This window comes from Rattus norvegicus, chromosome 8 (assembly GCF_036323735.1).
Source record: "Rattus norvegicus strain BN/NHsdMcwi chromosome 8, GRCr8, whole genome shotgun sequence".
Classification (NCBI taxonomy): Eukaryota; Metazoa; Chordata; class Mammalia; order Rodentia; family Muridae; genus Rattus; species Rattus norvegicus.
The window spans coordinates 20,177,682-20,197,518 of NC_086026.1; the positions used below are offsets into that span (position 1 = coordinate 20,177,682).

Sequence of the window (19,837 nt, forward strand, 5' to 3'; positions counted from 1 at the left end):
CAGCATAAAGAGCACTGGTGTCAGACCGCACGGGTGTGGGCGGCTCTTCACATCCTACGCTGGGGAGACGCTGCGGTATGAGTGGAGGAAGACTGCTCCTTGCTCTCCACTGTCAATGGTGGACCTGGCTGGTGTCTTACCTCGCAGAATGCTGTGGAAGGCAGACGCTGATGGAAGAGGAATGGGACAGTCTGAGAAGGCAGACTGAGAGGGAAAGAGCCTGGCCCTGCCAGGAGCGAGGACACCTCCTCCACAGTGAGCCAAGGAAATGGTGGCTATTTCTGTAATCAGAGTGAGGCTGATTACAGAAGGGACCACACGGGAGGAGCCAGGAGGAGTCATAATATGTGTGGTGACATGTCATTCTGTTCCTTTGATACAAGTGACATAGTCATCATAGATAGATATCTAAGATGACTCTTTTTAAACCACTCCACACACACACACCCCCCATAACAACAGGTAACTTTGAGTGAAAACAAACACATAGAAATTGCCATCTGTGAAACTTTATTAAAAAGAGAAATAGCGAAACAAAACTACTTTGTGGTTTGTTGTCCTTAAAAAAAAAAATAAGTGAAAAAGGGAGGAAAAAACTTTTACAACTAAACAGATTTTGACATATTGAAGATCAGTCATAGATGCTTGCCATACTTCTTGTTCTTGTTGTACAACCTACTAGGAACGAACTCCACAGAGCAGGTGGTTCGATAAACTACGCAATCACCTTGTCGGCAGTCAGCAGGCTGGAGTTCAGAATCACTTGGGTACCCTGTTTGTCGACGCAGTCAAGCGAACTACAAACAACTATTAGTGGTTGTGTCATTTTTATCTAAGACTATGGCTTCTGTCAATTTCCCCTCACCAACAGTAATAATAATTTTAAAAAGGCACAAAAGATCCCTTCACCAGAGTGTTTATTAGGTCCTACTCGTTCACCTGGACATTCAAGTGACCCACCGCAAAGGCAGTGGTCTAACATCACGTGTCTGGCAACAGCATCCCAGGGCAGCATGCCCTGAGCTAAGGTAGAATTCCCAGTCTATAATAAACAATGTTGCTTTTATCAATCTTACATCTAATGTCTAGGGAGCTGAAAGAGAGGGTGCATTGTGTCCTTATAGGCTCAGCTTTCTTGCTGGGCATTTTGTATTTGTGTGTGAGTCTTAGCAGCTATAGCACTAATTTCTAACACTGATTTAACAGTTTAAAAACCACCAGGACTACTATTTTCTAGCTGCCCCCCTCCTCTCGGGGTCATGTCTTTAACAAGCATGAATGCAGGATTTTGAGAGACCTTTCTCCTAGTCAATCCGCTGCATTGATGTATGCCTCCTGCCACCCCTCAGATGACGAACTTTCATAGAAGATGAAGAAATGCCCCTAAATGAATGAAAAGTGAGACTCGAGGTTCCGGCAGAGACAGGGAGTCTCTAGCTTATGAGGAGGAAGTCAAGCCTGCTCCTTGACTGATTCTAGCCCTCCCACATCCTGAAATAAAAAATGCCCTAGTTGATTTTTTTTGAAAGTACAGAAGTTGCCAAGGAGACACATGGTAAAAAAAAAATGTAGCGTGAGGTGAATTGTAAACATTCAAGTATCCCAACAGGTTGAGTTAAAATCAGCAGCAATGAAATAAATAACCATATAGCTTTGACTTGTATAACAAACAATGCATGGGCTCTCTATGTTAAAGGGGAAAGATCAGGAGAACTGCTGGAAGCCTCCAGAAGATTCAGGAGATCCATTTCCATCAGCACATACTGACTTGGACGTTCCCACAAACTCCTCGGAAGCTTGCTAACCCTGAAACAACTGAGGGCGCAATTTCATGTGACAGTGTTTAGCACCAGTGTGACTCCAGACGGACAGATGTCCAAGGCACCGTAACGTTTTCTAGAAGCTACTCATCTAGAAACCTTGGGGTAGGTGAGGCAGCGTTGTTTGACTTAAATCAGTGAAAACATCTTTCAGAGGGTAACCCCCTGGGTGAGCTGTTCACAAAACAGACTGAGGGTCAGCAGCTCTCAATCCAGTGCATTCTCCCTGTTCATGTGTTTTACACCTGAGAATCATTCACAGCCAGTTAAAAAAAATAAATAAATAAAAGCACATTGCTTTGGATGACCCATTCCGAGGCTCCGAAGAAGCCTGATCTAGGATACAGTGTCCGAGTTCCTTGGTGAACAATGCATCGGTCCAGTTTCCCTGTTAGCTAGTGTGTGTCCAGTTGTGGAACCTGACCCATTCCTGCCGAGGAAGGTCAGAGCATTCACAGAGCATCTGTGGGGAGTGCACAGGACTGGACCTCCCTGTAAGCCATCTGCCTCCTTGAAGAGCGGAGTCTGAGGGCGAGAATCACGGTGGCCACCAGGAGGAGGAGTCCCAGGATGAAAAGGATGACCAGCGCTGCCTTGGCTCCTCTTGGACGCAGACTCTTGCCAAAGAAGTAGAGGTCTTCCTGTCCAGGTTGTTCTGTGAGAAAGAAAAGTGAGGCATCAGGTACCTGCCTCTCCCCGGGAGTAAAAGGCTGGGGCACAACCACAGGATTCATAGATGTCATTACCCTGGGAGGGCACTGTGACTGCATGGGGTCCTGCTCCAGAAGGGGACTTGGTAGAATATGGAATCCTGTTGTCTGCACAAAAAAAGAAAAAGAAAGGTAACTGTTTCTAAAAGAAAACCCACCAATGCATCTTTTACCAGTAAGAACTTTCCTCCTCCAAGTCTGCCATCTTTCTTGAATCCTAACTGAGCTATTTCACGCCAGGGTCGAGTACCACCCCCTCAGCTGCCCTATCTCTGCTCATCCACTGAGATCTCTCTTTAGATCACGGCATCTTGAGCTCATGACCCAGACTATCACACATCCTCCGACTGCCTCTGGACCCCCATACCCTGCACTGTTTCTGGCTGTCTCAGTCGTGATCACATATCCACGTACTCGTCTCTCTCACTTGACTCTGAGCTTGCTGGGGTTTGTACCTGTGTTTTTCTCATGCCTCCTGATTTCCAGGTCTACAGGAAGATTGGTGCCATGAGCTGGCGTCACTGACAAACAGTACCTATGTTCCTGAGGACAGTGTACGTGGTCTCCATGCCAGCATGGATGTGGTCGGACACGTGGCAGTGAAGGAGCCACGTCCCCGGGTGATCAGCAAACAGCTCGATGGTTTGAAATGTCCCAGGAAAGAGATCATACACATCTTCTCGGTAGGACTTATCAATCTGCGAACGTCAGAAGAGAAAAAATGTAGGGAGGAAAGCTGTTTTTGTTTTGTTTTGTTTTGTTTAAACAACAGATCACTCCGATAAACTTGTAGTGACCAGTGTCTCCAATGGCCTCAACAGCCCTCCTACCCTGATACTCATACCCTCCAGGCGTCCCTCCTAGGTTATATGAGGTTAGCCTGTGTGCGGAATAAGGTAGGGGTAGAGGAAGCATTGTTTGGATAAGAAAGCTATAGTTCTTCCCTTTTAGGTCAGTCTGGGTGAAGCTGGCTCCCTCATCATACCCATGAGATGAGGAAATTAAGTCTTCAGTCACAGACACCCAAGTGAGCCGGAAGATGGATCCCATGGCTCCAGTCAAACTCTTAACAACCACACACCCAGATATCTTGATTAGGCCCCATGAGAGACACTGACGCCAACTAGCCCACTCCTCCAGACTTTTGGCCCAGAAAGAAGGAGAAGGTAAGTGCTTACGGTTTGGAGTCACTGAGTTATAGAGTGACTCGCCATGCGGCAATAAAGCAGCGGAACTACACACATCTCTGTCGGACTGACCAATGGGAGGGAGAGACAGAAACCACAGACATGGAGAAGGAGCACCACTAAGATCTGCTGTGCAAAGCAAATATTGCAAACAAACAGCTTGCATTCACAGACTGCAATTAGAAAGGACACAACCATGAAAGACCGTTCAAAAAGAAGTGGGTGGAGACTGGAAAGGTGGCTCTGTGGTTAAGGCCACCTGCTCTTGCAGAAGACCTGCACTCAAGCTCCAGCACATCCGTGGTACATCTAACCATCTGTAACCCCAGTCCCAGGGTGTTAGCATTTTGTCTAAGCTCCGCCCCACAGCTACACTGCAACAGGAATACCTGACTCACTGTAAAAGGGGCTGCTTGCCCTCTCCGCTCTCTCTCGCTTTCCTATTCCTGCTCTGTCCTCTCGAACCTTCTCCCCTCCCTATTCCCTTCCTTCCTCTCCCCCCATTTCCTTCCTTTCCCTTCCTACTCTCTCTCCACATGCTCATGGCTGGCCTCTACTTCTCGATTCGTTCTCTCTCTCTCTCTCTCTCTCTCTCTCTCTCTCTCTCTCTCTCTCTGCTTTTCTCTGTCTCTACTACCCTCTCAACCCTCCCCATGTATTCTATCCTATACTGTCCAGTGGCTGTCCCTCTGGGGAAGAGAAGCCTTTCAGCATGGATCAGCTTGGGCATCTCCTTTCCCTGCACCTGACTACACCTCCACAAAACACATTCCCTCTTTCTTTATCTTTTTATAAACATAGCACAGGAGATCTAGTGCCCTCTTCTGACTTTGTGGCCCCCAGGCACAGCCATATGTCTACAAACATAAATACAGGCAAAAGCTCATACATATATATTATTTGTTATCTATCTATCTATCTATCTATCTATCTATCTATGTATCTATCTATCATCTATCTATCATCTATCTATCATCTATCTATTATTCTATCATCTATCATCTATCTATTATTCTATCATCTATCATCTATCTATCCATCTATCATCTATCTATCATCTAAATATCATCTATCATCTGTCTATCATTTATCTATCATCTATCTATCCATCTATCATTTATCTATCTATCATCTATCTATCCATCTATCATTTATCTATCTATCATCTATCTATCCATCTATCATTTATCTATCTATCTATCTATCATCTGTCTATCATCTATCTTCTATCATCTATCTATATCTATCTATCTATCTATCTATGTGCTTTTTGAGACAGTATCTCTTTTTTTTTTAAACATTTATTTATTTATTATATATAAGTACACTGTAGCTGTCTTCAGACACACCAGAAGAGGTCATCAGATCTCATTATAGATGGTTGTGAGCCACCATGTGGTTGCTGGGATTTGAACTCAGGACCTCTGGAAGAGCAGTCAGTGCTCTTAACCGCTGAGCCATCTCTCCAGCCTGAGACAGTATCTCTTTATATAGTCCTGGCTGCCATAGAACTCACTTTGTAAGCCCAAAATGGCCTTGAACTCATAGAAATCGTTCTGCTTCTACCTCTGGAATGTTGGGATTAAAGATGCATACACCCATAAAATAAACCTTTGGAAAAGAAAAAGAAGTGGGCAGCATGAATAGTATTGATTCTTAAAAATAATTATGAATCATATTAATTCTTTCCGAGAAGACCAAATGGCTTCTTTGGCAAACTTCTATCACGTATCTAAAGAAGTAATAGAAATCTTAGACAGACTCTTGTAGAAACTAGAGGCCAAGGAGTGCTTTCAAAGTCTCTGTATGAACTGACTTTGTGATGATTTAAATTAAAAAAAAAAGCTTCTTAGTAATCTGTAAAAACGCTGATCTCAGAAGTAATCACTGAGGGTACAGTGGTTGTTTTCAGAGGCTGAAAGTGCAGGGAGGCAGGAATGGAGAGAGCTGACCAGAAGGTACAGTCAGAAGCAGGAAGCCTTGTCGTTGTCTTATTTGACAGACTCATTACAGATAATCACCAAGTACTGCACACTTAAAAAGCTAGGACAGGACTGTGATGTTAGAGGAGAACCGGATGGTTCCATTCTGATTTGCATGTTATGCAGTGTGTACATGAGTGGGGACACCGCACTGTCTCCCAGAAACGTGCACAAATTACACTTTCATGTATCAGTTAAAAGAAAGCACAGAGAGACACAAAACTTACATACTTCACCAAAGAATATGTAGAGACGGCAGGTGGAAACTCAAGACGATGCTCAGTGTAAGAGACAACTAGTTCAGAGTAAACTGGCCAACAGGAAAAAGAGAAACAAGAGCCCAAGCACAGGTATGACCCGGAGCATGGGAGCTGTTGTGTATTTCCATGGGGACTGAGAAAGTGTACCACCGCATCACAACGGCTGGGCAGGGTCTGACCAACAGACAGTTGCCGCATGGCTTCGAAATTCTGCACATTTGTTAAGGAAATAAAAACAGATTCATGCAAAAATATGTGTCTGTTTATAATGACTTAGACCCTCCTTGGAAACCCTCTCATATTTCTTATTGGAAAAAATAATAAACCACACTGTGTCCATATGACGGACTACAACTTAGCCGTCACATAAAACAAACTTGTCACACATAGGAGAGGCATGCAGCCGAACTCCTCTACTGGACTGGAGATTCTGCAAGCTGCATGGCTTCTTTCTACAAGATATTCACAATATTGAAACTCTAGAGATAATCATGATCTGTGAGGTTTGTTATGCTTAATTTGTTTTTAAAATTTAGTATTTTAGTGTGTGTCCCCACATATGGATGCCATAGTCCTTGTGTGGAGATCAGAGAGCAGCTCTAGGGAATTGTGGGTTCTGGGGAACAAACTCAAGTCATCAGCCTTGCAGGGCAAGTGCCTTTGCCTAATGAGTCATGGTGCAGTTTGAGAGGCTGGAAGTCCAAGGGGAAGGGGCCTGACCTAGTGGGTGCTCTTTTGCTGCACTGTCCCATGGCTAAAGGCACAAGGATACAGTGTGGACAGCAAGTTTGCGGCCTCAGTAATATGACTGACATCTCTCTGTTCGTGAGGACTTTATCCTGAAACTGATCACTTGCCATCAAGTCCCACCCCCCAGCCACCTGCTAGGACTGGAGATCCGAGGCTCCAACTTGTGGCTTTGGGAAACACATTCAGATCACAGCCGAGACAGAAATAGAGCAGGACTAACCAAATGTTCGACTGGCCTACTGGAGTGACCTACAGGGGTGACGGGAAGCTGTGTCTGGGAAGGCGATGAGGGAGAGCCTCTGCTTCGAGTGCTGGTTAGACCTCTGCTTGTGTTTACAAACAACCCAGAATCTTACAATAAGTGGGATTTTGTGCAGAGTGAATTAAATCTTCATTTTACATATATGTGTGGTGAACTTTTTATAATTTTACAGTTTTATTATCTAACATTTACAATGTGTGTTGGCATTGTGAAAACCATTTACTGCATATTACCCTCACTGCTGTTGGCTAACAGTGGATGTCTTTGAAACAGTGTTTCAGGAGATTGGTGTTGGCCCGGTATAATAGCATGGACTGCTCCTGCTTCCTCACAGGCCAGGCTTGGCTATATTCTCCACTTCCTTGTAAAGAGCACCAGAACCTGAGGTGACTGACTGTGTGGACTTTATCCTTGATGAACATATATGACGTGTGCGTTTTAAACAGCTCACAAGGAGATTCTGCCCTGCCACTGGCACTGCCCACACAGCAGAAGGTCACCCATGGTGCATCCCAGATCTCTGGGGCAAGAGTCAAGAAGAAGCTGGAGCTCAAAAGATCTCCTTTACCAGATAGGGCTGTTTTGTGAACTAGTCAGGGAGAAAAAGAAAGAGATATTGGTGGGGCAGGGAAAGGAAGAAGCAAACAATAGGAGGGGAGGGGGAGAAGGGGAGGGAGGGGTGGGAGAAAGGAGCGGGAGAATACCCAAAGCCTATGGGAGTTCATATAAAGTGTGAACCGCATACTCCAGGGTGGCCACAAGTATGACCAGACCACTGATGGCAAAACTCACGTGAAACTCAGAAAGGCTGGTAGGTTACAAGAAATGAAACCTACATTAAAAATACCAGGAGAAGGTGTGGCCACCTGGTCTGTTCTCTAATATGAGGCTCCCATAGGACTTATAGCCAACTTAGTCCCTTCCTGTCACAGACGCATTGAGCGTCCCTTCAAAGTCCTTCTGGGCCCCTTCCCGTACTTACTTTGAACAGAAAGCTCTCTGCATGGTAATGGATCGTGTGTATGTCCACTTCGCTTCCGATGCCCAGCAAATACCAGTTGGTCATTGAGTCTTCAGTCATTATGAGGCCAGGGAGGTTTCCAAAAATCTTTCCATTAATGGCTAAGGAGATGAAGACAGATACCCTCGGTCAGAGGAGGTCAGTAGCGCTCACCCAGTGGTAGCATGGTTCAAGGTCAGGGCCACTAGCATTCTTAACTGCCTGAAGAGATAGGTTCCAGCCACTCACACTGGCCAATGGCACCACCACTCTAGACCCAAAATCCAGATAACCAAGGAATCTTCAAATGTAGGGATTGGGGAAAGAAACATCCGAGTCTGTCTGTGAGAGTTATATCTCCAGTAACAGGGTGTTTATTCATGTTTTATTCCACATGCCTCTTTGGGAAGTAGACAGTGTGCTGCTGAGAATTCACATCGAGATTTACTCCATGCTATTCATGAGTAGACGAAGACACAGAGTATCTAGCACATGTAAGTGTGTGTAAAGCCTATGTACATGTAATGGATAAATCAAATGTATATGTATGTATATATTATGTCTACTTATATACATACACACACATGCTGAGCCTACCTGGATCTGTGTCTGTTTCACTTTCTAAGAATAGAATAAGTTTATCTGAGTCTCTAAAAGGCACATCATGCAGGCTGAACGGGCCTCATTATAACCAAAGCAAGCGGGTTATACAGTGGTGACCTCACTCCACCTCCTACTAACTTTACACTCTGTGCATCATGACTCAACCATGTGAGGTCCATTTGCTGAGAACCGAGAACGTACTAAGAAACTCCTGAGACAGGTAAGGAAGTGCGTCTGAATGGCGAGCTGGCCACCATGTTTTTACCCACATCAACAGCTTAGTGACCTGGATCAAGGCTCATCTGTACAAGTAGCTCTTGGTGAGAGAGTGTGTGCATGTCTGTGCAAACACACCACTCCTGCTCAAGCTATGAAGGGCAAGCGTCCTTAAGCAGGACCCAATTCTGTAACATACACATTAAAATGAAATTCTTGAGTGATACTTCGATTTCCAGAGAATTGTGCCAAACCCTTAAGTTTGACCACACAGAAGCTGTAATGGATTCATATTAAAACTTATCAATAAGTGACAGTTTGACCTTTTAAAACATTTCCTGTTCACAGCTTTAAGGTCTCAGCATTCAGCAATAGCTGTCCCTAATCAGAGCCACAGAGCTGCTTTGGTCTGGAAAGGGCTTCCGAGGGCTTTCTCCAGACATCCCTGAGGGAAGACAGGAGCCCAGAGGAGGGGCTGGGGTCCCATCCAGGGCATTTCTCCAACCGTCTTCTCCTCACCGTGCATTCTGTTGCTCTCTTCAAAGTCATCGGTGTGCCTGAAATCCCGTGGATCTTTGTTGAGGTACTTCTTGATGTTGTCATCCAGATACCACGACTCGTTCTCATTGAAGACCAGGAAGAGCAGCGCAAACTCGTAGTCAACGTCACTTCTTCTCCCCTTCTCGTTTAGCACCCCCTCTCGGCATGTGATCAGAGGCCCCATCAACCCACTGTACGTATCCTGGACAGAAAAAGTAACCAAGTTCAGTGAGCGGCTAATGCGCCATCCCGTCCCACGTGTCGCCATCCTAATGTAGACACTCTCTTCTCCGGCCTGGCTCACTCCACCGTCAGTTGTAATCTGAATGTCTCAAAGGCTCGATATGTTCGAGATGCACAACTGGATAAACAAGCTTTCCACATTTCTCAGATACAAATATACTTTTCCAAATGCTCTGTGTGCTTATAAACTCCAGGACTTTAATTCATAATATCTAATGTGCTACTAAGGGAAAGTGAAGATAGCCCTTCACTTTAAAAACGACTACATCTTACATAGGCTGCGATTCCGGTGTGAACTTTGGTTTCTGATGTATGATTAAACACCACCTTAGTTTTGTGTACAACAGGTACCTGAATCAGAGCCACCTCTGAGTCTTTGCTTTTTATTTCTCAGACTATTTATGACCCAAAGATTCCATAGTTTTAGTGAAGTTTGGGATGTGCTTTTGAGCCCTGGGTGTCCTTCAACCTGACCAGAGGGCCCAGTGAGATGAGATGGCTCAGCCAGGCCTAACGACCCAAGATGTACTGCTGGGACCCACATAGTGGAAGGGGAGAACTGACTTCTTCGCTGACCTCTGACCTTTACATGTGTGCTGGGACATGCATTTGTGTTTATGCACACACACACACACACACACACACACACACACACACACACACACAAACGTAATTGAAAGGAAAAGATTTTCCACTTCCCAAAAATCATGAGCAAATTCTATTGCAGGACACCTGTTTCCTTTCAGACTGGCATATTCTCATGGGATTCAAATTGTCTTGAAAGTTCTATGCATGGAAATTAAATAGCTTCATTTTTATACTCTTATACCCGCAGTTAGCAAACTTAAAACAGTTATAAAGCCTTGTTTACACTAGGTCTGTGTTGTTTTTGTTTCTCTGTGGGTCCTGCTGCCTCTGTTACACCCATGGATGGTGTCCACGGATGTATGCAGCTGGATTTGGCCAGCGGACTATAGTTTGAGAGCTCTGTTCTGAGTCACACCCCTCTCACAATGCCCACCAGAATAGGGGTGATTCCAACAGTCACCTTGCAACAACCCTGGCTCCTCTCTCCACCTTACCTTCACAAAGTTTGCTGTTGAAAAGTACACCCACGGGATACAGTTGGGATCAGAGGGCCCAGGACCTGATCTCTTTGGGACATTCCATCTGTACGTTTTTATTTCCCCTGAAGTTAAAGAGAAAAAAATAAAATTGGCTCTTAGATTTACCTGACGAATTACAAACAAGCCTTTAAATATTAGGTAGAGATAATTTCTCATGTGCCAGATAGGGCCTGAGAAAACCTACGCCTGGATTCCTACAGTTTCCGACTGATAGAGCTTGTCTCTGTGACCTCGGGCTCCAGCCTTCCCTTACTCTGCCTGTTTGGTTGTCAGTGAGCATCCAGGATGTAAAGATGTATTTCACAGTGCACTGTTCATTCTGCTTGAATTCTGTGTCTTCTTCCCAATCTATCCTTTGGTATTTGTCTTCAGGGGTCTCAGTCTTAGCCTCTGGCGCCATAATGACTAACTCTGCCAACCTGAGAGGACCCTGAGTTACCTAGGAGACAGGCTGCCAGGCACACCTGTGGGGGATTATCTAGAGAGGTTAACCTTTGAGCTTGTCCGTGAGGGAACACCTCGCTTAGTCTGACTGGGGTGAGAAGACCCACCGTAACTTAGGGCAGCACCATCTCATGGCCTGGGATCCTAGACAGGTGGAAAAGGAGAAGGAAAGCTATGAACAGCATCCCTTTCTCTCTGCTTCCTGACCGTTGGTGCAACGTCGCCTGTCACCTCATGTTTCTGCCACCGTGACCTCCCAGAAATGACCTGAAACCTGCAACTGTGAACCAGAATTCACCCTTCCTTCTGTAAGTTGCTTTGCCAGAATATCTTACCAAGAGATAGGAAAAGGGAGGCCAGGTGTGTAGGCATAATGTTTTTGCACACTGAGTAAAGATTATCCTCATGTTATTCAAATGCTGATTTCTCTGACCCCATGTCTTGCTTCAATCCGGATGTGGCATTGCAATGTTTACATCAAGAATCTCCTGTCTCAAGTTTGTGTACACAATGCTTATCATTTATTCTCTGCCTTGTCAATAAAACCTGATCAGCCAATGGCTGGGCAGAAGAGAGAATAGGCTGGGACTTCCACCAGCCAGGGGAGGGGATAAGAGAAGAGAGGAAGACAGATGGAGCTATGAGGGGGGAGGAGAGGTGACATCATGGGCGTTCAGCTGAAGCATGAAAGGCCCTAAATGCAAGTATTATGAGGATTTTGGCTGAGGGTAGCCATATTAGTTTAGAAGATCAAAATACATCACTAACTGTGCAGATATTACAGTAAAGCTTGATTAAATAAATCTTAGTCTCTCTGTTTTATTATTGGGGAATTATCTAGGATAAATAAAAAGAGCTGCTGTAGTAATTTACAGTATACGTTTATGTTAAAATTAACATTTAAACAGATGAGAGTTGCTAGGGATCTTGGAGTGGTCTTTCCTCAGTCCTCCTTCCTCAGTCCTCCCTACAGATCAAGGGAGTCAGAATGAGGCTGGGACTGAAGCACCAACGTTTTGAAAGCTTCTTATGCAGGACTGTGCAATGCAGCTAGTACCAGGGTAAGAGAGAACTAATTCCAAATCCCTACCCTATGCAATGGTTTGGGGGGAGGGAGGAGGCTGGAACTTTCTGTTTAACTGCTATTTGACAAAGTACTTAGCTTCCTTGATCTACAATTTCCTTATGGTAAACTAGCTTAGTGCCCATGCTTTAGGACTTTTGTAAGGGTGAATTGAAATTATATAATGTAAGTTACACGGGGATAATACTACACTCCAGCTAGTCAGTAAATGTTAACTTTTTGCTTGTGTTTTTGTTTTCTGAAGCAAATTTTTCTTATGTAGCATTGAACACAGATAAATGGGACACAGAGGGAATAAAACCCCTCAGCCACTGTATAGGCCACCTCAGTGGATCAGTACTGAGCGATAACTCAAACAAGAGCCTTAACCCAGGCTTCAGAATGTCTTACACCCTGTGACCTTTGACTTTAGCCTTATCAGCACCCCTCCATAAACACAAACAGCAAACCACAAACTCCTTTCAGTTTCATCTATAAAACAAAATGAGAAATTCTTTACAGCAAGAGATCTAAACAAAATAGATAATTTTACACTGAATCTTTAAACTTGGCTTAACTTTTGAACCTGGTTGAAAATTACATCATTTGAACAATGTGACATCAGAAGCTACAAAACCATCTATGTGGCTATGGTTGTGACACTTGGAGCACAAATCTATCTCTGGAGAAGCCACCCCCGAGTCCTTGGGTGTGTTTTGTCCTCTTCTTAATGAACTCCAATTTTGCTTCATGCTGATCATGAAATTCTTTTTTATCAAGAAGTCATGATCTCTGCTACACCCACATGGAGGCTTCTAGAAAGGGCTCCTTAAGTGGCATAGGTAACAATGTCATGTAGGGGTAAGAGGTCAGTTGACAGGGTTCATCTCCCACTATTGCTGACAGACTACATTGGCCTCAGACTTGAGCACGCTCACGGGATCCTCCTGAGTACTTATATCATAGGCACACACCACCACACCCAGTTGGCTTTTCGTGCTTTAATAACAAATGTACACACCCTTATGAGTAGGCTCCATATCTTGCCTTGAGTCAATATTAACTACCATGATAGCCACATTGCAGAAGACCCAACTCAAAGCTTGTTTTAAGTCATTAGTTCCTTTGAACTATGTGCATCCCATCCCTGTCCAATAAGAACAGTAGACCTTTGCCTTCAAGCTTTTCTGCAGAAAGCAGAAGTGATGCTATGCTGTAACTTCATTTTTCTTTTCTGATGCTCAACCATGGGTAATCATACAACTTTGGGTGTGATCTCTGTTATGTCTCCTTGACGACCCTTTGCCTTGTGCATGGTGAGACAAACAGGTGGTGTTTAATTCCACATTTAACAGAGGCAAGTGGCTGCAGGTGTTATTTAAGTCGGAATAATCTGCTGTTTGCCTGGTGGCGATGTAAAAATGCTCTGTAAATGTTTGTTGAGTGGATGGATGGCTGTGGTGCACTGAATGAGAAGGCTCCCACACACTCCTGCAGTTAAACACTTGCTCCTTAGTTGGTGACACTGTTTGGGGAGGTTATGGACCTTTTAGGAGGTGGAGCCATGCTGGAGAAGTATTCACTCAAGGTGGCTTTTTAGAGTCTCTAACTTTGTCCCAATTTCAGTCTGCTCTGTCTGCTCTGTCTGCATTTGAACATGCAAGTTCTCAGCTTCCCACTTCCTTTGCTTGATGTCATGCCTCCTCCAGTCTTATAGATCTTGTCCCTCTGGAACTGTGAGCCCAAATAAACTCTGCCTTCTGTAAATTGCCCTGGGCATAGTGTTTGATCACAGGAAGAAAACGTAACTAATATAATGTTTTTTTTATTGCTAGGGTCGCTTACTTTTCATTTCTAAAGTGTATCTATTGTGAGAGTGCAGGTGCTGTGTGTCACGGTGTCTGAGGGTCAGAAGAGAACACTCAGGAGTCAGCTCTCGCCTTCCACTTTATGGAGGCCGTGGCTCTGTTGTCTCTACTGTGGGGCATACTTGAGGCTAACCAGCCTATGAATTTCTGGCTGATTCTCCCGTCTCTGCCTCCCACATTATCCTATGTAATGAAAAATGCTCAACATCATATGTTGTCGGGGCACTGCAAATTAAAGCAACGACCAAAATCTAAAACAGAAAATATTGGTGAGGATATGGCACAAGGAGGCCCTCTCACTCAAGGTGGGAACATAAAATAGCACAGCCGCTTCTGACGACAGTTGGCAGTTTCTTTAAGAACTCCCATATTCTCACCACACAATCCAGTGATTGGGTTCCTTAGTATGTACTCAAAGGAGTTGAATATTTATGACCATTCAAAAACCTTCACGTGAATATTTAAAGAAAACCTGGCCACCATCTAGAACTTCTCATGTATAACCTATGTCACTACCAAAATTGTTCATCTGGACTCCCTTCTCCTGCCTCAAGGCATCATAGTCACTTCAGAGAAATGGGTGATGAAGAGGTCGGGCCCTGGAGTCAAATAAACAGGGTTTCTGTCACCATTCTCCAGGGCCCTGCCAGGTCATCTGCTGTTGAGTGACAGACCAGCTTCATCAGCTCTAAGGGTAAAACGTTCACATTGAACATATCTGGTTAGGATGCAGAACTGGATTTGTAACATGATACAGTTCGATGAACGGTGCGTCTTCTTGTTTCAGTAACAGATTACACAGCAATGGCCTGCAGCTCATGCCTTCAGTGAGATCCGGTCTGCATTGCTGGGTTGTTGTATGGATGGACGATTAAGGGGAGTTTGTTTTTATTTTTAATTTCAAATGTAGAACTCGATCTCTGACAGAAGGTAGCACTCAGTGTGCACTTGCCATGGATATTTCTGACTGACTGTGAGGTCTGTGACAGGGCCATTGCGTAGAGCCTGAGACTCGGCAGAGAGACATAGAAGCAGCTCTCCCAGGCCCTCGGAGACCAGAAGAGGAGATCCCCAGGTCTCATCAAGATAGAACAGACTTTGTGTGACTTACCTGGCTTTGTGACTGGCACGTCAAGGAATTTTCCACTGTCTGAGTCCTCCACACCCTGGGCTGTGATGGAGTAGGGCCGGCTGGCTTTGTTCTTAAAGATAATGAGAATGGAGTCCCCCACCTCAGCATGGATCATTGGTCCTAAAGGGGAAAGTGCAACCATGTACATCACAAAGACACTTAGCTGTCTGACCAGCCTGAGTTTAAATCCTTCTTCCTTCCCTTAACAGAAGGCCTTGGGTGAGTCATGGAGAATCTCGGTTTCCTTATCTACAGACTGGGTTCACTAAGACTCTTCCCATAGGACTATTAAATAGCACTGTGTGTGTGTGTGTGTGTGTATGCGTGTGTGTATGCGTGTATATGCATGTGTATGCGTGTGTATGTGTGTGTATGTGTGTGCGTGTGTATTTGTGTGTATGTGTGTATGCGTGTGTGTGCGTGTGTATCTGTGTGTATGTGTGTGTATGCGTGTGTGGATGTGTGTGTATGCATGTGTATACATGTGTATGTGTGTGTGCGTGTGTGTATGTGTGCATGTGTGTGTATGTGTGTGCGTGTGTATTTGTGTGTATGTGTGTATGCGTGTGTGTGCGTGTGTATCTGTGTGTATGTGTGTGTATGCATGTGTGGATGTGTGTGTATGCATGTGTATACATGTGTATGTGTGTGTGCGTGTGTGTATGTGTGCATGTGTGTGCGTGTGTGGATGTGTGTGTTCATGCGTGTGTATGTGTGTGTGTGCGTGTGTATGCGTGTGTGTATGTATTTGTGTGTATGTGTGTGTGCATGTGTGCGTGTGTGTATGTATGTGTATGTGTGCATGTGTGTGTGCGTGGTGTGTGTATGTGTGTGTTTGTGTGTGTGCGTGCGTGCGTGGGTGCGTGTGTGTTTGTGTATCATAGAGTTTATTTCTGTCCAACAAAACCAAGTATTCAGTTAATTCTTCTCACCGCTAACCAGCAGTGGGGCTTCGGTTGTAATCTATGGTCAGTTGGATGGGAAGCGTCCCCCACAGTCTTGGGCATTTGAATGCTTGGTCACCAGTTGGTTAGCGCTGTTTGGAAGGTATAGGTGGTAGCTTTATTGATGAAGTATGTCAATAGGGATGGACTTTATGATTAACCTCTTCATACTGTTTTCAGTTTGCCCTAAACGATGTGAGCTCTCAGCTTCCTGCTCCAGTTGCCATGCCTGCAGCCTGTTGCCATGCCTCCCTGCCCTGACAGACTCTTAGCTCTCTGGAACTGTAAGTCCAGATAAACCCTTCCTTATATAAGTTGCCTTGGTCATGGTGGTTTTATTTTATTTTTTCACAGCAACAGAAAAATAACTATTGCTAATACCTATACCAAACCTTAAGGAACCTAAAATTGCATATGATCTGGTAAATGGATTTGTTACTAATAAGGAGGCTCTGGTGGAATGATGGGTAGGTGGTAAAGGAATTTATGGCAACACAGTCATCGCTCATACATGTCTAGTATTGACTCTCATTATGCAAATATTGTGAGGCTTAGTTTAACTGCAACTTGACCCACCTGAGAAGAGTCTTAATGAGGAATTGCCTAAATCAGGCTGACCTGTGCTCCTGTCTGCGAGGCACGGTTTTGATCGCCTTAACTGATATGAGGAGACAGCCTGAAGGTTGACAGGTTTGGGGCCTTGGACTGTCTGAGAGTAGAGAAAGCTAGCTGAGCACTAAGCATGTATTCCTTCCTCTCTGCTCTTGGCTGTGGATGTGATGTAACCAAGCTGTCTCAGGCTGGGGCTGCTGTGACTTCTCCATCTTCAGAGACTGAAGTCTGGACCTGTGAACTAAATTACAGGCTTTCTCCTCTAGGCTGCCTGTTGTCAGGGTGGTTTTGGTTTTGCTTTTTATCTCAGCAATCAAAACGAAACTAACGTCAGACGCCTCAAGCACGCTGCGCATGCTCACTTTCCTGTTGCTAGCAACTGGCCTCTGTGTGTCTGTGCGGGTGAGCCCCTGTGGTGGCTGGAGGGAGGGAAGGAGGTTATGCCAAGTGCCTCTTGCTCTGCAGTGCTAGGGAAACACTCTAACAAGATCGAGTATGGGGCTCACAATCATCTTCACGGGGTGCAGCTTTGTGGTGCAGACTCCCTTTGTAGAAGAATGTCTCACCTGATCCCTGAGGGTTCCCCCTCAGCGTTTGGCATGTTCTACAATCATTCAGAGATAAACCCTTAGATAGTAAGTGGTGGGTCACCACCCAATCGTTTGGCACTGAAGCAAGCCCAGCTTTGGTTTGAAGAGATGTGGCTAAAGTCCTCGATACATTTAAAAATTTTGTTGAACTATTGTTATCCCCAGAAGTAAAAAAGAAACTGCTATGTAAGTGTGTGGACATAGTTCAGACTATTTGCACACATCAAGTCATTGCCGTTCACGATTCCACTGCGCAAGCCTTGCTGGACTGGTTTAAAAAAAAAAAAAAACAAAACAAACGGGGGTTGGGGATTTGGCTCAGTGGTAGAGCGCTTGCCTAGGAAGCGCAAGGTCCTGGGTTCGGTCCCCAGCCCCCCCCCCAAAAAAATGATGCCTTCCAGCTGACAGTGCTTTGTGATGGGACACAGAGCAGTGGTGGACAGATGTAGGCCTGTGTGTGCCCATTGAGTTTCTGGGATTCCATAAAACTCTAAGCTGCAGATGACAGAAAGGACCTCACTCTCCACAGGAGAGACTGGGGCTGCTAACTTGCCCCAATGTAAGCCACTCATTTCTCTGTTACTGATTAAGTTGTGCTCTTGGGGAGCTTGCTTGTCTCCCTCAACTAGCCCAACCCCGCCCCCTCAGCTAGCCCAACCCTTTTCTTTAGAGCTCAGTGCACACTCATAGCTCCAATGTGTGACTCATGAATTGCTCACAGGGACTGACAAGTCAACAGAACAGGGCAGGAGCGGCGGGGGGGGGGGGGGGGGGGGGGGCGCATAATCACTGTGAGGCTGATGGCTCCTGTAAACCGCACTCAAAAAGTTCCCTGTGGTGTAGAAAGCATTTCTAAACTCCTTCAAGTGGGGCGGGTCTAGTGGCTCCCAGGTGAAGAGGAGGTGAAGAAGGAAGGCAGGACAGGCATTGTTGATGGCCAGCCACACTGAGGCACCAGCCAGCCCAGAGTCCATGCATATCATACGCCTAGTCAGGTCTGAGGCCCCGGGGGTCAGGTCAGGACCTGTCCCCGTCAGCACCCACCAGAGGCCTCTTTTTGTTCTTACTCAGTTGTATAGTGTGTTCCATGGCACGGTGCACATGAGCCAGGACCTTAAGTAGGTCTCACAGACACTCAGCCTGATGTCCTGAGTCATCAAACTTTTTAAAAGGAAAATTTCTCAGCTCAATAGAGAGGCAGAAAAGAGTATGAGACACCAGGTAGACTACTGTGATGACAAGGATCCCATGGTGTGTGTGAGAGGTAAGGATGTAGAGGGGAGGGGAGACAGAGAGATCCCCACACTTGGGGCTGACAGGCTGAAATTCGACATACCCAGGAGTTGAAGGTGCTCCTCTTGAGGTGGCCGGGCTTTAATCTCCACAAATTCTCCGTTTGTGTATTCCCTATAAACCACCTTCCTGTACTGAGAGCCAATCCAGTTTTCAGTGTGGTTCATAAATATATCTCCATGTCTGTAAAGAAGGGGCATTAGGAATCAAGGTTGTCGGAAGACAGGACGATTGTGGGTATCTTATCTGGGGTGATTCTCCCCCAGCTGGGATCAGGGTCTCCCCAGAGAGTTGGCCTTTGCACCACCTCTGAGAGCAGGACTAGAAGTCAGCACCTCAGAGCTCCCTGAATCCTCATGAGAGGAACCCAGCTCAGACACACGGCCACCCTTGGAACCCATTACCGTCACCTGCTGCAGGGCTCTAAACTGGGCTAACCTCAGAGAATCCTAACAGAGGCTGTGCTTCTCTGGCTGGCACTAAGTGAACACTCTCTCTCTCTCTCTCTCTCTCTCTCTCTCTCTCTCTCTCTCTCTCTCTCTCCACACATTTCATGACCACATTCTATACCCCTTGCAGGCACTCCTCCAGCCCCATGGCTGCCACCACCCACTGCAAGGCTGTAGGGAATATGATACGAATGTAGCCGTGTACAGATGAGTAATTCTTGTTATGTTTATGTCCTAGAGACCTAGAGTGTGTTGTATGTGTAGCTGTTCAAAGACGGGCTAACAGATGTCTGTGCTGTGTTAACACTGACCTCAGTCCACAGCGCTATCCTCAGCCTGAGTGGAGCTTCTCCATTTCCCATAAGCACATCCCAGCACTGCTGTGCTAGGGGACAGGCACCCGTCTTCTTTCTGACAGTGGACTATGTAAGGCACACAAATGCAAAAGCCGTGGCATCAAACAGGCCAAGAACACTCACAACAGAAGAGCTGAAACAGGGCTCTGATCGCTTTAACGAGTGTCGCGCCAGGCCACTGACGTTGTCAGTCAGCTCTTCAGATATCTTCAAATTGTCACGGGAACCTCGAGTGTTTCTGAGTGATTTGGAGATACTCTGGGATAGTGCTCCCTTCCTGTGTGTCCCCAGGGCCTTCCTGGAGGGCCGGCCTCTCACGCCACTCTCTGGGAGTAGAGTGCCACAAACAGATTTTAACAAGTAGGTACACTTGTAAATTGTGAAGT

General features: G+C 45.6%; 1 protein-coding gene across 1 annotated transcript in view; it reads right to left on the bottom strand.

Annotated features, from left to right (window-relative positions):
• Positions 1-508: 508 nt before the first annotated feature.
• The window catches only part of Hephl1 (hephaestin-like 1), a 68,509-nt gene continuing 49,180 nt past the window's right edge, over positions 509-19,837 (bottom strand). The window contains exons 13-20 of the mRNA NM_001191993.2: positions 18,690-18,829; positions 15,187-15,327; positions 10,656-10,762; positions 9,310-9,532; positions 7,954-8,093; positions 3,066-3,228; positions 2,567-2,638; positions 509-2,475 (exon numbers count right to left, since the gene is read on the bottom strand). Of these exons, the coding sequence (NP_001178922.2) occupies positions 2,273-2,475; positions 2,567-2,638; positions 3,066-3,228; positions 7,954-8,093; positions 9,310-9,532; positions 10,656-10,762; positions 15,187-15,327; positions 18,690-18,829 (1,189 nt within the window). The 3' untranslated portion in view covers positions 509-2,272. The remainder of the gene's footprint in view (positions 2,476-2,566; positions 2,639-3,065; positions 3,229-7,953; positions 8,094-9,309; positions 9,533-10,655; positions 10,763-15,186; positions 15,328-18,689; positions 18,830-19,837) is intronic.